This window comes from Rhynchophorus ferrugineus, unplaced genomic scaffold (assembly GCF_030347505.1).
Source record: "Rhynchophorus ferrugineus isolate W39M unplaced genomic scaffold, kcgeb_rfMv2 rfM1, whole genome shotgun sequence".
Classification (NCBI taxonomy): Eukaryota; Metazoa; Arthropoda; class Insecta; order Coleoptera; family Curculionidae; genus Rhynchophorus; species Rhynchophorus ferrugineus.
The window spans coordinates 8,511,972-8,531,084 of NW_027472580.1; the positions used below are offsets into that span (position 1 = coordinate 8,511,972).

At 32.1% G+C, this 19,113-nt stretch overlaps 1 protein-coding gene across 1 annotated transcript in view; it reads right to left on the bottom strand.

The window, feature by feature from the left end:
* The window catches only part of chas (chascon), a 202,157-nt gene that overhangs the window by 143,590 nt on the left and 39,454 nt on the right, over positions 1 to 19,113 (bottom strand). Inside the window, exon 2 of the mRNA XM_076415298.1 lies at positions 5,426 to 5,545. Within this exon, the coding sequence (XP_076271413.1) occupies positions 5,426 to 5,515 (90 nt within the window). The 5' untranslated portion in view covers positions 5,516 to 5,545. The remainder of the gene's footprint in view (positions 1 to 5,425; positions 5,546 to 19,113) is intronic.

Below are 19,113 nucleotides of genomic sequence, written 5' to 3' on the forward strand. Positions count from 1 at the left end.
ATCGAACCATTGCTGTTTTCAGATTACTCCCCCCTGGCTATCAGAAGAATTTTGAATGAAATATTAGGGCTGCATTGAAGAAATATCGATATTATTATACTAAGAGTACCGGAAAATCATTACCGGTTTTTCTAACAGATGTGGCAAATATACAATGTTATGCCTTGACATATAATTTACTGCTTCAAAATTTAAGCTTCAAAGCTATACATGTTATATTTTGCGAAAGTAAAACGTGTGTTTGTAGCAAGCATTTATTTTCTTATATAATAAAAAAAAGCCGCTGAAAGTCATCGTTTACTGTTAGAAACGTACGATGAGTATGCTCTAACCTTAGAAACATGTAAGACTTGATTTAGAATATTCGATAGTGGTGATTACGATGTGCAAGACAAAGAAAGTTCTAGTAGACCGAAAAAGTTTTAAGATACGAAACTGTAAGATTGATTAGATGAAGAGCAAACTCAAAAATAATTGACAGAAGCGTTAAATGAGGTAAAAGATGGAAAGTTGGCTACATTAATTGAATGACAGGTAAGTTGAAAATTGTCTATGAAATGCTGCTTCAAATGTATGATCAGCAGTCATTTGTGTATTGAAAACCGTAAAAAAATCAATGGTTATCACGTAGCGAAGTTGGTCGATAGGAAAAATCGCTCTGGTCGCAAGACAAAATGCTCTATGTTTGGTGGGACCAAAGTGACATCGTGTATTATATATATATATATATATATATATATATATATATATATATATATATATATATATATATATATTTATATATATATATATATATATATATATATATATTTATATATATATTTTTATAAATGACTGTATTAATGTATTGTTAACCATCCTGTTGAAGCAATTGAACTGAAACAGGTCCAACAACAATGGTCTCTAGAGAGATTTTTTTGCGAAATGGCTATCGCTCGTAGGTGGGATTGTGTGTTATTGTCGATGGCGTTTCTTTATTTTTTCCCATGGCCGAGAGCTTTCGTTGCGGCTTAGATAATTTTTCGATGACCCGCATTCTCATGGAGTTATCCGTTTTAACATTCTTGCGAGGAAATTATGTAATTCGCAGGTGAGAAACGAACGCGTCCGAGATTTTTTTATACGTACGTATCGTTACTCGGTTGGTGTGCGTTATAAAAAACGGCCCAGCTTCGTATTAGCGACGATGATGAACACAATTATGCTTGAAATGCAACATCCGGTTTGTTTAGTTGCATAAGTGTTCGCTTTTCGCAAATTTACATTGAGATATATCGTTTCTTGGTCTTGGAATACATATACAAGGGATGTCGGACGCGGAGAAAAATATCGATAAATCGGCTTCGATATTTAAAAAAAATATCATTACATCTGGGAACAAAAAATATCGACTTACCTTTAATAAAAAATCGATACTCTTTACTAGGTCTATCGGAAAGTTATTACCGGTTTTATCAGTATTAGCCATTTGATTCTATATATCTTGTCCATCCTCTGGACAATTTATGGACGCCATCCCAAAAAAAATGTTTGTCCTTTGAATAAAACTATTAATCGAGATATTTTGTAACTTGTTCGAAATTGGCGAGGTTTTACCCTGGAAGCGTGTGTCCCATTGATTGTTGTCCCAGCACGAGAAGTTAATAGTCAGACGGGGCAAGAACTGGAGAGTATGGCGGTTGCATTAATATGTCCCATCTAAGTGTTTTCAGGGTCTCCTTCACCGGTTGATTTATAAGACCACGCCTTATCGTGCTGTAAAATGATGGATCTACGAAGTTATCCAATGTTTTACCTTAAAACATGAAATAAATCACAGCATCATGGAAGTAATACAACTTCCGAACGCAGGAAATCAGAACGGAACGATACATTTTAGCGTAAATAGTGTAGTTTCATTTTAATTTGGGTACTAAATGCTAATATATTTATCACACATTCGTCAAACTTGAGTATCGAAGAAAGTACAAGGTCAATTGATTTATAATTTAAGACAAATTAATACAAGTAATATAACATTAAACATCACTTTTTAAATATTTTACAAATACTATTTCTGCAGTGCTGTTAATTAATACCGTTAAGAGGCACAAGGACCAGGCAAGGACATGGCATCGTTATCACACCATGCAGCTCGCGGTACCTGAGTTAATAGCCCGCTGGACAAGGTCGAGACAATCTGGAGTTAAAACACGTTCGAGTAGAGCTCGGATATAAAATCGTGAACTTGGGGGACGTGTGTTTCTTTATGAATTTGATTATTCCTGACCAACCAGGGGACATTAATTATTCTCCTGTGAATTTTGTTCTGAAACACTTGAAAAAGTTCCACGTATTTAAGATAGACGCTGGAGTAGTATAGAACAACTGAACGAACCAGTATCTTATACAGGAGAGATTTTTTTGAGAGAGGAAGCCTGCTAGACCGGTTGATGCGCGGGAATAGCAAATTGACAATACCTTGATCTTTCTGAAAGGACCTTTGGGTTCCACCTAAATTTGCGATCGAAGGCAAAACCGCACCTATAGCTTCCTCTGAGCATGGGATTTTGGCATTCTCGATTTTAAGATGAAAAGTGCTCGGTGCAAAACGCTTCTTGTGGAAGAAAAACAGCCTGGGTTTTCTGTGGGTCGACTTACAACCTCCAGAAATGTAACCACTGGACCGTCGCATCTAGTGGTTTTTGGAGTTTGCCTTGGAGGTGCGGTGCTACTCTTGAAGAAAAAAGTAAGCAGTATCGTCTGCATAAAAAATTGCCTTAACTTGTGATCTCCTAGGAATATCTGAAAGGAAAATATTAAATACAGCGAATGCCAGGGGGGAGCTTTGTGAAACACCTGCATCAATGGTTTTCCGGCTAGAGAGAATATATTTAATCTTCACGAAAAACGATCTTCCTGACAGAAATTATTTGTAGGGCGGTTAGGGTATACCTAACCGAACTATCTGTACTTTCTATACCTACGTGTACGGATATTGGGCATATTGATCTAATACCCAAACTTACTTTTGTAATTGTTACATTTCACAAATTTTATTCCAAAACTGGTAATGATACTGAATAGCTTAACCAGATAATGGGAGACCCCCACATCCTTCTAAATATTAACTTTGTGAAGCCACAAAAGTATAATACTAAGTAGTAATGAGAATTAAAGAATATGTAATTGCTGTTTAATGGTGGAAGAAATTATGAAACTGGAAAGCATAACAAAAACATAATAAAAGAGAAGGACTGATAGAAGACGCCAAAAGGAGACATCATGTGATTGCATGTATTATGATAATGTTTTCACTTTATAAAAGTATTTATTGACAAAAATTAATAATGTATATGTTAACAATCAAATACAATATCCAATCCCTGTGCAACAATCAGACGCTAAGTCAGCATAAATGAGCAATGTCAACACCACGGAATGCTTCCATAATAGTCTCCCTTGGATATAAATTGACATTGACAAATTGTCTGGTCTTGCCTGTTAGGCAAATAAATCACTATTTTAATAAATCTAACATAAATATAATCAAAATAGTTTTAATTATTTTCTACAACTTATTCTCATTTTCTGGCAACCTGGTAATACCCTGGTGAAAGAACAACATTAGCTTGGCAGTTATTTATATCATCGATCCATTTTCACATTTCGTCAGCATTTCGGAATCGTATGCCAGTCACGTCATGCTAAATCGATCTGAATAAATGCAGAATCACAAGGATCTATATCTGCAAGAGTGTATCGTTCATACCTTTTGCAATGTGTATAGCGTATAATACAGCATATAAGCAATAGTATGACTCTGTGTCTTGACGTCAGTAGCCATAACAATTTCATTTAATATCTGTTACTCTTAATACACTACATTTTAGTAACGGCAAGTAATGAAACTACAATGTTGAAACAGCCCGAAATGGCATTTTCAGCCAATTCCATACATTCTTCCATAGTTTCTTGAGAGTTTCAGCTAGATTTTCATACAATATGTCTTACAACTCGAACTTTTTTGGCCCTCCAAACTGTTTTTTGTTATTAACATCAAAATCACAACTTTAAATCTTTACAATTGAGATATAACCGGGTGGCATCAACATAAGTTTCTAAAAATATTTGTAGGGCTTTTACAAGAGATTTCTTCAAATCAGACCACAAAAGTATTTAAAGTATTTGAGCGTTCCGTGAACAACACTTGAAACACAAGAATACTCAATGTAAAACTGTTATTTTAGGTAGAGAAATGTCAAAATCATAAAGCTTAAGGGTTAGGTTAGGCTGTTTACATTGATACTTTGAATTTTCGCCAATAGATATTGCTGATTAAAATAATACATCCAAGTAACACAACAAAAATGCAATTTAAATAACTAAAACGCAATGTTATGATGCAAGAATTAAATTAAAAATTTCTAAATCTAATACGTAGTAATGAAGACTTGGATAGTCCAGTAATCGGTAACATCCATCAACTATTACTAAACAGAAAACATTGAATACACAGTCGATCATATCACACCAATCAATACTAATTTTAATTGTTGTCTAAAATAATACTTTGTCACAACAATCGTTGTTCTCCCTCGTAGGAGATTAATTGTGAAAAATCATCATGGAAATGCGCCATGTATATTATACTATATAATAAGATTACTTAATTCATTAAATGATAATCATTAAAATATAATGAGAGATAGAAAAATATCAAACGGAACGAAACAATGAAGGAATTTGTATTACATTTTAGAAGACGTGAATATGTTTTACATTTTACTTTAAACCACACTTGACAAAAATGATTTAAAGTTGTCCTCAAAGACATTAAGTGCTATACTAAGTGTAATCAGTAAGTAATTATATACTAAATTAAAATAATACTAATATATATATATATATATATATATATATATATATATATATAAACACATTTTAAGACCTTCACAACAAATTACATCGATTTTAAACGGAAATGTAGTACATTAATTAATCTTAATTGGAAGTAACATAACAACTTTTCGCTGACCGTGTTCGTTATTTAGATAAATCCACCTATTTCGTAATTAATTGCGGAAATCAACTATTTGGTCTTTATTTTTCTACTGCAGATGCGTCCGTTCGTACAGAAATAATAAAAAATGCAGTAAAAATTAAATAGTTAAACGGCTGTATTAAGGTTAGTCCACTCCACGTACAGAGAAACCGCCATAGTTGTATGTTGGGTTGCGTATATAAAGAAACTATATTCATAAGTATATAAATGTATTGTTATAATTAGTTAATCTATAGCTTGCGTTAAAAAATGAACGTACTATAACAAATGGATGTTATCTTAATATTTTACTTATTTTTCATGTTGGTAATACGATGCGACGGACAATTTTTTGCCAAATTTTCCAAAGCTTCTATAATGCTTGGGGGCATAATGACTCACCAGTTCCATTCCTGCAGGTGGCCCAGCTTCATAATGCTGCACTGACGTTAATCGGTGATTATTCGGTAACAAACTAGCCACTTCCGTCATTTTACTTAGTTCATAATCAACCCGTCCTCACTGAAACAAAAATAAACTTATTAGAGATACTTGCTAACTATTAAATATAATTATAAAATACAGAGACTATGAACGTAAAGGTTATTACCAATAAAAAGTTGTTAATTGTTAAAACAGTAATGTCAGAGTGGAAATTATTTATTTTGTTTATTATATTTTGTATTATTTATAGAATTCTATCCAATAATTTAATTATCTTAAAGTGGCGTAAATGTTTAAATTACGATTAAATGACTTCGGTGACTATAATGACTATTTATAACATAATATAGTAAAAGTATAGACTTATTCAATAATTTTATTGAGCGCCATATATTCGTCAACAACAAAATTAAAAATTAGGCACAATTTTAATATTTCATCTTTCATAGAGGAAAACATCAGCATTAAATTATCCAGTTCATTCGCAAAACTCCACGTATAAAAGAGTTATGTGGGAACCAGGCACGCGATAATCACCAAAAAGCAGAAGCATTTGCTGGAATAGGAACTGAAAAATCAATGATTGGATTAGCCGCGCCGAAAGAGCCAACCAAAGTTATTAAAACTGACATTGACTCCAGGAAATCACCAGGTTATGATTTAATAATAGGAGAATTACTGCACAAACTACCTAGACAGATAATTATAAAACTCACCAACTTGATCAATACAGCATTTAGATTAAAACATGTCCCAGACATTCGGAATATGGCGGAAATTATAATGACCCCAAAAACCTGGGAAGTCACCAAACGAAATAAAAGCCTATAGACCTATATCACTGCTGCCAATAATATTTAAAGATTTTGAAAAACTCCTATTGAAAAGAATAAAAGTGATCATAGAGAGAAAGAACCTAATATCAACACAGTTTGAGTTTATTAACAAGCATTCAACAGTTGACCAAGTCCACAGAGTAACAAATGTCATTGAAAAAGCCTACGAAAGTAAAAAGTATGCTCAGCTATATTCTTAGTAACACAAGCCTTTGATAAGGTTTAACATGAAGGCCTTGTTTATGAACTACATAAAATTTTACCATAACACACCTAACTACTAAAATTGTACATTACAGTCAGAATATTTAGAGTTAAAGAAGAAGTAGCTTACTCTACAATAAAAGAAGTTAAACAGATGTATCACAAGCAAGTGTACTGGAGCCAAAGCTTTATCTACTCTGCACTTGTGATATACAACAAATGGAGAATATTACTGATGATACTGCGATTATAGCTGTCAGAGACCATAGTGAAGAAGCCACAGGAAAATTACAACAGGCAAGTGACAATATAAATAATTGTACACAAGGTAGAAAAATAAAAATTGACGAAAGTAAATGTGTGCATGTGCAGTAATCTACAATCAGACTATACAAGCACCGATAACAATAAATTATATTATAATTCTATATAGCAACAACGCTAAATATCCCGGAATGAATCTTGATGCAAAACATCGCTGGAAAGAACATATAAGGAAGAAAAAAAACTGGAATTGAAATATAGTTCCTATAGGAAAATGTATTGGCTAATTGGAAGAAAATCACAATTAGCAATATATAAAAAATTTCTATTATATAAGCAAATACTGAAACCTATATGGACGCAGGGAGTTGAATTATGGGGATGTTCTGTAAAGAGTAACATATACAAAGTACAAATTTTTCGGAACACAAAGTCCTTAGAAGTATTGTGTGCGCACCCAAATACTATAGGACTGACTACCTACATCGAGACCTTCCGATACCCACAGTTAGTCAAGAAATCAAGAAAATTGCAAGGGGGCATGAGGAAAGACTCCATTCTCATGAGAATATTGAAGTATTGCAACTTTTGGATACCATCACAGCAGGACACAGACTCAAAAGAATCAAACCATCTGATATTTTGTAGTGTTGTGTAGTGAGGTGCTTATAATAAAAAATACAGCAGTGTCATGTATAAACATTATTTCACTAGAGACTAAGGAGGGCGGATGCGTCCTCCTAGTTATATAACTAGATTTAAGTTATCATTAAGACAAATTGTAGGTTAGACGGAAACGACTAGTAACAATGTAATAATTAAATAATAAACAAAATCGCAAAGCTTAGCTCTTCCAGTAATTCCTTCGGGCTCATTAATAAATTGATGACACGTTTTATTAATAAACATAGGATACACATTTGTATATCTAATTAGCAGTACTCGGCATACGAAAAATAAGAGTGTGTAACTTTATAATCTAATTACTGATGTGGTTCAGAATATTTTCGATGTTTTCTCCTGTTTGTACATACAAATTTTTTTTTACCAACGCGTGAGAAAGCCACCTACAGTTGTCCACGTGGGAGGCATGGATTTTCACTGTTTATTTTTTTTTTAATTTAAAATTTTTTTTTAATTAAATTAACATTCCCTGATTGTTTCTGCGCATTTTATTTTAGATGATTATGGTAAACTGAAAGTGTTCTGTCGCAACAGTACACCTTCTGTTTTAATGGATTTTTTGTAACTCTGATGTTTTTATTTACTATCTTTTTCACAGAAAATCGAAGCCATGGTGAACTGATATTTTGCAAAAGAATGATCATGCAACTTCGACTAATTTAATTCATTGGACATCATTGAATCAATAAAACATGGACATTGATGAACTTAATATTTTCTGTTATTGATAAAAATAACATCGCTGTTTGTGTCAATACTGATATATAGTAGTGGTGTGATATATGCTGTGTATGTAGTATAGTGATATATATTGACGTATATTGAGCCACTGGTGACTTCTATATCTATAGATCTATATGATATTTTCGAATATTACTTCATCTGGTTAACGTTTTTTACAAAAGTTGATATTATAAAACATTGAATATCATTTTCTTGTACACTTATCTTGGTTCTCAACGTAAATTTTTGTACGTGTCGGCCTTAGACCAACTCTTTTTGATGTCTGTATTTTCAACTTCTCGTTAAGTTATTTAGTTGTTTAGTTAAGTTTTTTAATATATATTATAACTTCTATTTTATTCCTCGATTTTGCCATATAAATAATATCACAGTCATCTTAGCAGATACCTTTTCACAAATGTTAATTTTAAGCTTTTCGTTATACATCACAGTTTTCAGGATAAAATTTTACAAATAATGATGTGACATCATTTTTTGGCTAAATAAGTGAGTTTTTGGAAATAGATGAGAAGTTCGTTTTCAATATAACAAAAGAAAATGATGGAATAGTTCATATTAAATTGATAGCACTAAAGAAATGTGAATATCCAATAATGTATTTTTCTATTTTCTATTTGTTCAATTCAAGAACAATTCACCAAATATATTAGATAGCATCCCGTAAACATATTTTTTCTATAAAATACCAACTTTTTACCTTTTTAGCGTAATACATAATATTTTAATTTTACATCAATCAATTATATCTTTGGATGAATCAATATCATTAAGAATTCCTTCTAAAATGGCAATTGGTAGAACAACCGATGATACAGAAACAGTTGTTGCTCTTAATTGTTTCATTTCTTCTATAAATGGTCTTAGTAGCCTAATAAATGCTGTACTTAAAGACATAGAAACTTTATAACTTGTAAAATACACTATAGCATAAAAATATGTTACTCCATCTAGTGTCGCATGATTAAACGATAATAATTTCATCACGACTGCATACTTATGGTATAAAGCGACTACCATGGAAAAATGAACCTTAACATTTTTGGATACTGGGATAGTTATTCCATGTCGCATTTTCCACTGTTGGATATAAAGATAATTACAATTGCAATCACAAAAATAAAATACATCCACGCCCCAGGACCGTCCTGTCTCTTAGACCACTGCGCCAACCAAGCCGGCACTCGGTAAATATAAATAAAATGTTAATAATTATGTTTTATGTAATTTACTATTTTTAAAATGGGCCTGAAAAAAGATACACAGATGGCCGAAAACTATAGCCACTAAGTATTACATCTTCCTCCTCTCATTGCATATTCAATCCAATCGATTTAATATGGTGTGTGGTAGAGAATTATAATTATCTGTTCGAAATTGTTGAAACACTGTCTACAATAGTTTGGATAAACTCCATCAGACGCATAGAAGAAAAAATTGATAAATGGTGGAATCGTGAACAAGTATTTGATAGAGCCGAAAATAACAATTTAGTAAATGTCTTGAATAGTGACTCAGAAAGTGACAATGACTGAAAAAAAACTCTTGAGATGTCTTAACAGATCAATTGAAAAGTCCCCGTCCTACAATAGTAAAACACATTTTTTTAGCAAAATTTTTTTATTGAGATAATCCCCTTCAAAGATGATACACTGATTATAGCGAGCATTATTTTGAGATCTAAGAACAGGAAATAGTCGCTGGGGACGAGATCTGGAGAATACGGTGAATGAGGAAGTCCAATTCATGGATTTTTGCCATCGTTTTCACTGACAAGGGACGCGGTGACTGACTTCAAACGGTCCAATAACGCTATGTAATAGTCGCTGTTGATTGTCCGTCCTTTCAAGGTAGTTAATGAAAATTACACCATGCGCATCCCAAAATACAGACGCCATAACCTTGCTAGCCGACTGTTGCGTTTTCCCATGCTTTAGAGCGGGTTCATCGTATGCACCCCACTCAGATGACTGTCGATTGGACTTGGGAGTGAAATGATGATGCTATATTTCATCCATTGTCACATATCGATGACAAAACCCGGGTTTTTTACACTTGATCATCTTCAAACTCTGCTCCGAATCATCAACTCGTGGTTGTTTTTGGTCAAAAGTGCGCTCGCGCGGTACCCACTTTGCCCAGAGCTTCCTCATACCCAAATATTCGTGAATGATATAATGTACGCATTCAGTCGGTATCATTGGAGTGTCTGCTGTTTAATTCAATTTCAAATTACGGTCATTCAAAATCATTCTGTGGATTTTTTTAATGTTTTCGTCGGTAACAATCTCTTTTGGGCGTCAATTGCATTCACCGTCTTTTCACCACGTCTAAACTTAGCATAAGGATTGCTTGATGGTTGATTTTCCAGAGGCAGTGTCCGGAAACTTGGCATCAATACAGTTTTTGCTTCAACTGTATTGTTTCCCTTCAAAAAGCAATATTTTATCAACACGCGAAATTCCTTTTCATCTATTTTTTTCACAATAGTAAAAGTTGCTTCACTTAAAATGCTATAATTCACAAACGTAACATAACATACGGATTTAATTACTAAAATAACTAAAAGACATATGGATTTAATTCTAGTAGCGCCATCTATGTGTCCTGCCTACCACTGAAAATTACCAACAGCATAAATTTAATATAGGATAACTATGGAAAAGTATTTGTGTGAATAGATATGTCTGTAATTCTTCAGAATATGTATGGGTTACAATATGCATTTGGTTATAATGTATGAGGAGAGAAAACTAACCGTTTTGCAGATACGGCATTTACCATGCATTTGAGGAAATGCATTAAATAAATCTAAGTTTACCAAGAAAAATGTACGCAGATATTAACAGAAAAAACTAAGGAAAAATACAATAATATCAAGATGATTTGAAAAAGAAAGACAGCAATGAAGAAAACAAAAACGTAAAAGATAAATAAGCACTATAATGAAAATAAAATGCATTACCTGAAAAAAACATTGTTATATACATAATAAACAATTGTTAATTAATAATATTATAACCTTTTGTTTCGTTATTTTATTTGCATTATAATTTTGTCATATGTCAAAGCTAATATTAAATTAATTGATGCGGCAACATTACGATATTTTAATGTCATACTAAATCTATGACGTGAGTTCACAGTTTTATTGAATGGACTATACTTTCATATATGATAAACATAAATAATAAAAATACATAGTAAATAATTTATTACATAATTTTAGTAACTATTTTTTAACAACAGATTCTTGAAATTGAAAAAAGCCTCAACATTAATTCACAATCTTCATAATTTAGCATGACCACAAGACGAGAGACTTGGACATAATAAACAACACCAAAAATAAATGAATTACCGAGAAATATTAACAACAATAACAAATTGCATTATCAAATACAAGTTTCATTCACAATTATGGAAAAAACAACCACCATAATACTAGACCGGATGAAAAATTAATGTTTTTATTAAAAGAGTCATTAAATGAATTCGCCGCTGCCGCAGTTTTATTATTAGCATCTGCATCGCGCAAGTACCTACCAGCCGGCGCAGAATGAATCTAAATGAAATACGAAATTGTAATTTAACTCGTACAATTTACAATATCCATCTATGGAAAATCGGACTGTTACTTGGACGGGAATCTGACTCACCGCGTTTAATTTACGGCGTTTGTCTGTCAATTTAACCTCGTTTTTATCAGCATTAATCTGAAATTACTTAACAAAAACCAACGCTAAAATTGCGAACTAACACCGGTATTTGTTTCAGTTTTTTTTCTTCATCAAAGGCAAATTATGTTTATATAATATTGGTATGACCGTAGTAAATAGAAATATTCATTGAAGAAACTATAGATTTTTTATACCTATTTATGAATTAAATAATATTTTATATCGACCTATAGATCAGTTTTAGAGGATATTTTTTTAATTTAAAGGTTTGTAGTGAAAAATCTGTATTATGTACGTTATTCAGAATATTGTTCATCTATAGTCATAGAAAAAATAGAAATTTCACGGTATAGGCGACCTTGGGGAAATGTTTTGCTTAGTTCAATCAACGGTAGCGCTGCGATCGCAAATTGTGATTGGCTAGTTTAAATTCCTGGTGCCGCCACTAACAAGAACGTGATTGGTCGATCAAATTGTGTGAAGTCAGCATTTTCTATGGGCGTCCATTTTTAAGTTTGTTGTTTGTAGGTTTTGGTTTTTGTCTAGATCAAGAAATTTTCGTCTTACGTTGTGCATATTTTCTGTTTTACATTAATTAATATGGAGTAATAATACAAGAATGTATGACGATGCGTCAGTATAGTAAAAGATGTAGTGTATCGGGGTAAAAATCTACTACGGAAATTGGACATCGTTTCCCAAAGAATGATCTCGCTCCTTTCCAAAAATGGGTTCATCAAGTAAATAGTAGTAAGTTACCTGGATAAACCACAATGGAAATATATCAACGTCATGGTGTCTGTCAGAGACATTTTAGTGAAAAATTTAGAATTACCCTTCCTTCACGAACAGGTATTAGGGTAAATGCATATCCAACATTGTTTTTATCGGGTACATATAAAATTATCTATCTACTACATGTCTAAAAACTAAATTATTTTATCGATATAAACATAATTTAATAAAATTATTTTAGAGAAAATTGTCTCTGTGGAAAGTATGAAACAGCCTTTCATACACTCTTATAGGGCATGGGGTTTAAAAGGTGTAAGTATAACCCTCGGAGAGGTTTAATGGACATTCCAGATATTGCCTTAATAAGAATTCAATTTTTAAAGGCATAAAATAAGACCAAGGAAGATAAACTATTTGAATTTGTGTATCTTGACGAAACTTGAATATTTCAAAATGGTTCATTGTAGCACTCTTGGCAAAACAGTAACAAAAAAAGTGTAAAGACAAAAATTGATGGAAAAATGTAAAAGTTACAGTAGCATTCGATTGTTTTGTTGACCATCATATTTATTAATAATTAATTGTAGATATATTGATGGTCGAGAAGGTTATTCCTTCAAAAATTTTGGTTTGGGTTGGTTTGGTTTGATAAGATATACAGAGGAAGCAATTGATAAATGATGGAATCGTGAACATGTTTTAGACAGATTAGTTCTAAATTAAACATAAGCATTAAATCAGAACGTATGAGGACAGAATGAATACCAACTGTTTTGTAGATAAGGTAAATGCATTAGACATAATTCAGTGATTAATTTTATGAAGAATGGTGTACACAGATAGTAGCAGAAGAAATAATATGCAGTGATACCAAGATGACTTGACAAATAAACACACCATCGAAGGAAACAGGAACTAGGCGTAAAAGGTAAATATCCTCTCGAATGAAAATAAAATACATTTCTCAGATATACTATTGTTAATTAAGTGGATTAAGCCTCCGGGGAGATACCACTACATAAAAAAAGGAGCCCAGAAACTCCACCACAGGGGTGGTGTGGAAAAGAGTTCAATGTAAATAAAAAAATGTAACCTACAAACTATTATACCTGTGTCCTTAATTTTAGTTTTAAGTCTTTGATAATATATGTATTAGATGTACTATAATGTTGAAATAAATTATATTTGATAACATTTTTGTTCAATTATTTTATTTAGATTAGAATTTTCTTGTAAATTAAAGTAGATGCGGCAACATTGCAATGTTTCAACAATATCCATGACGCATTACTAAAAAACTTTGAATAGACTATATAACCGCTACTTTTTCCCATCTTTCACGTAATTTAAAATCATATCTCAAAAGAGTGATGTACCTTTTGAGGCTATCCACGAATCGCCACATTTTTTAGTATCCTCGTAAAAAGTGAAGCACTATTTAGAGAGATCACGACAGATATGCCGAAACATGTGATAATTAAATGATAAAAATCTGGAGAATACGGCTGGTGTGCAGAACCCTATATGTCTTCAATATCAATATCACCAATTTTAAAAGTTCGAAACCAGTATTCAGATGTTGAAATCGATAAACCATGGTTGCAATAAGCTTCACAAAGCATTCACAGCAGCAAATTCTGTATAAATATTTTAAAATTATTTAATATTTTTTAAATACTTTATGACGTGTTCTTTTCCCTTAAAACATACTCAAATCTTCCTCACAATTCTTCTCTATCAAGATCAATTTTGTGCTGATGTCCTTCACTCCAGAACATTTATTCTTCAAACTGTCAGTCCTTATGTTTGACAATTTCATTCCTTTCTTCAACGTCTCTGAACTAACTGAGAACTATTTCTAATCAACTTAAATACTCTTTGTCGAGTCCACAGCTTTCCATAGGTTATTCTAATTCCAGAACGGACTCTGTGACTGATGGTGCTGGATGTTTACTAGATTATTCATTATGGATTATTCTACTGGCTACCAAAACATTGAACATTTAACCAGAAAATAAAAGAAAATATATTAACCAATAAGTCAATATCTTGATATATCTCTATCTTTAGACCATGAAAATGCAGGACTGCAGAATTATTGTGTTAAATTAATTCAATTATTACTTGCGTTTATTTTGATCAATGATATATATGAGAACATATATATCACCAAATATGCTTAAAATTATATTTTCGAGCTTCACTTTTACAAACTTTTGACTCAATTGTCCGTTTTAGTTAAAAGTGATGATTTTGATGTTAATAACAAAGAATGAATGTCCATGAACTGTTACCAGACGTTTAGATCCCATGGGAAAGATCAACAAGGTGAAAAAATGTTTATTACCCATGCTGAAAAAGTGAGAAATGGGTTAATAATAGGATCGATGCCTAACCAGAATTGTTCTTTCAACACGGTACTACCATGTTACCAAATTGATAAATATAAAATGATGGAACATATTTGTATTGATATATATTGTCAAAGTTTTGCCAATAAATATCTCTTTAAACTTGAAAAATTATTAGAATACATGCAAACACCTAATATTTATATGAGAAATTAAAAAAATATTGTCTTTAACTCTAGAATTATATTGCAAAACATAAAATATTTTATAAATTTAACTACGTCATTTTGTCAAGAAAATAATAATATTAATAAAACTCTACTTTTTTGTTCAGAGTTATGGAACTTCATTGGAGCCATATGTCCTTAGAATAAATATCTTATCTTTTAGATTACAAAAAATTGGATATCCTCGATCAGTATCTCTATAAGGTAAAAAGAATCGATGAATTTTTACCCATATCCATTTATATAATTTACTAGTCTTATATTCTAAAATTCAACAATTCTATTTATTAATCTGACTATAAAATTTAAAAGTAGGCTTCGTAGGTCTTCCGCCTGAAACGACTATTCAGTTCCATATGCGTTAAAACCAACAAATGATCGTTTGCCTTCAGTGTCTATGTTAAGAGTTTTTGGTACAATTATGAAATCTTGGTGCATAGTTTGTAAAGCTGAGGGCGCGCAAAATCCAAGTCATTGGCCATAACGCAGATTTTTTAAATTAATCTCTTAAAACATTAACAATCTGCCCACGGGCAATAAGAATTATTATTTGATTTCCGTTATATAATATAACCATCCTAACATCTAGAAAACCACTTAAGTAAGTGATATGCTGTACATAATCTAAATCTTATTCTAGATACTATTCTAACTTATTTTAAAGTATATCCTAACTTATTCTAAAGACTATTCGAACTTATTCTAGAGATGATTAAATCTCACTCTATGTATCAATTAATTAGTTCGTATGGTAGTTTGCGTTTGAGCCTACGCACATCGCTATCATCGCGCACATTTAAGTTTGACGAGTATATTGGGATGCACTAACGTCTTTCAGAGTACTTTGCACTAATACTTCGAATCACACTCGTTCTGGGTTCTAAGGGGATATCGCGTTGAATCAATTTGTTGGACACGTAATATGGGGCATCGACGATGACTCGCAACACTTTATTCTGGATGACGCAGATTTAAATTACCACAGGTTTTTCTGCACGTCCTTGTTTACAGTGACTATATTTTATATAAATCTTATATTACGACAATCCTATTGATTGTTCATTAATCATAATTTATTCTCCAAATAATGACTAGTGATCTCAACATGACTATATTTGGACCTTAAAAACTAAACAAGGTAAGGAACGTAGTTACTGACCTCAGATTTTGACCTTAAAATTCACTAATGATTTGTACACAGTGATCGGCATCGTAACCTGACAGGGGATAGACAAAATAATATAAATATTGTGCAACATCATACATCTTATTGCATGTTACAACACTGCTTCCATATAATGTAATGAATCGTCGTATACGTATTGCGTTCACAAGTTAACGCTTTACAAGCGACAGTATCCATCATAGTGACAGCATAAACTATACATGATAAAGCATTATCGGCGAAGAGCGATAGTGGGCGAACCCCAAAGCTAACTAAGGGAGACAGCAGAACTCAACACTCGATTAAATAATACTGTTTCAGTAAAACCAGTATGACGGGAGCTTTACAAACCTAACCTTGATAAAAGGGCTGCGATTGCGAAACCGTTTATAGCGGAAGCCGAGGTAGGATGCGAGAGAAATTGTGCAACGTTCATAAAACCTCGACCCTTGATGATTGGAAGAATGTGGTAAGGTCTAATGAATGATCGTTTATATATGGCAAATGCATTAGAGATAAGGCAGTGGTCAAATCTAATTTTATCAAGAAAAATGTACGCAGGATTTGACAATGAAACATCATAATGAAGGAAACAAGAACTAAATGTAAAATGGTAAATAAGTTTTCTAATTAAAATAAAATACATTATTTGAAAAACCAATCCTTAATTAGGTAGATCAGGCCTCCAGCGGATACCATTACATAAACGCGCCTAGAGCTCTACCTCATAGGTGATGTGCAAAAGAGTTTAATATAAATATAATAAACATTGTGCAACGATCACAAAACCTGGACCCTTGATGATTAGAAGAATGTGGTAAAGTCTAATGAATCATCGCTTACATTGTTCCCTAGAAATGGTCAGGTGTACATATGAAGAACCTCAAAAGAAACCTACAGTCAAGTATGGTGAAGATTCCAGTGTGATTTGTTCGGCAACATCACATCACTTCATTAACATCAATTTCCGCACTACTACGAATTAATATCTCAAAATTCTTAATAATGAAGTTCTTACTAAGACTATATATTAGTATATATACAATAGCAAGATTGCTATCAAACACTGCTATATTTCAAGATGATAATACACTCATACACACAGCCATAAAGGCCAGCACAATCACCAGACCTGAATATAATTGAACCGTTATGGGGATTTCTAGAGCAAAGACTAATTAGTGGATTTCCATCTGCAACATCATTGAATCACTTCACGGATGTTTTGGTACAAGAATGAAATAACATTAATAAACTCAACAAGATGCAACATCTTATTAATAAATAAATATTGTGTATGTCAAGTTGTTATATTATTTTAACAATCCCCTGAATTGCAATAAGTTCCAAATTTCATCTAAACTCTTCTTGTGAAATCTATTAAGTAAAAAAATGGGAATTGATCTTCTACTATATTACCTTGTTACAATAAATTATAATCAATAACAAAACATTTACACAGCAAGTAGTTTAATGATGCCTGATAATTATGATATTAACGTTAACATCACTACCGTTTTAACTTCTCAAGGTAACTGTGAACCAAGTAATTTATTTTAAAACATTACTTGCTCGGCGATTAATGTAAATTATTTTAAACGACAACCGATATCCACATCTAACGAGACAGAAACAAATGACACGTATCACTGAAAATAAATACAACTCTAAAAGTATTATATTTCACCACAGAAACTGATTTAAAAATACGTAGATTCTGTCATCGGTTTCTTCATGTCTTCATTTCACATTCCACGAGTCAGAATTAATGGAGCCAGTGATGTCGAAACGACGAGTCAGATAACTGCGTATATCTAAATATCTGCTTCGCTATTACGGTAATATCTCTAGTACATTTACATACTGATATGATAGATAACAAACAAGATCTGAAGGACGATGAACATGGTGAAACCGACTAGAATAAGAAACGACGTTATTTTAAAAAAATGTTACGTTAATAATTATTTGGTTCGCACTTATTTTACTACATATAAACCCTTGTGATCACATTTCAGATCCTTCATCAGCAACCTAGAAGAGTACATAGATTATAGTGTCTAATCTATCATCATTATAATATTGTTGCAGAATCACAGAAAAGTACCATGTCAAGATAAGATAGTCAGTAATACTCAAAATATATTTCACTTATTGTGCTATTGACATATCAGATTCGTAATTAAGTTAATAAAGGAATATGCGTTAGGACAAGGCCTTCAGTAAATCCATCACTTGGTATGTCGCTTTTAGTAATTGTGGATCAGAAGAAAACTTAGCATGGTCGCAGAATCAAACTTCACGGCATATATCCCTAAATCTATACGAGATAAATTGAAATACTTGCCAGATTGGTAATTCGCAGGTCTTATATGTTCTACTGCAAGTCCTTTGGAGAAACGGAGTTTTAACAGTTGCGCTTTTAAAAACTGTGAAGCGCAAGAGAGCTTAACAAACTAGGAAATAGCACTTTTTGTCCCAATATATAAACAAGGGATAAAAGATACTGTAATAATTATAAATGGAGTATTTTGATATGTACAATCATGAAGTTATATTATAAAATTATAAAATACCGTTTAAATCTTCTTTTGTATAGTATAAAAGTAGTTAGAAGAATTGTAAAGAGGATTGCGAAAAGGAAGAAGTATATAAGACCATATATTTAGCATAAGACAAATAGTGGAAAAAATTTAACCCAAGAAACAGAGATACCTAGCTTTTATTGATTTTGAAGAGGCCTTTGATAGTGTAAGGAT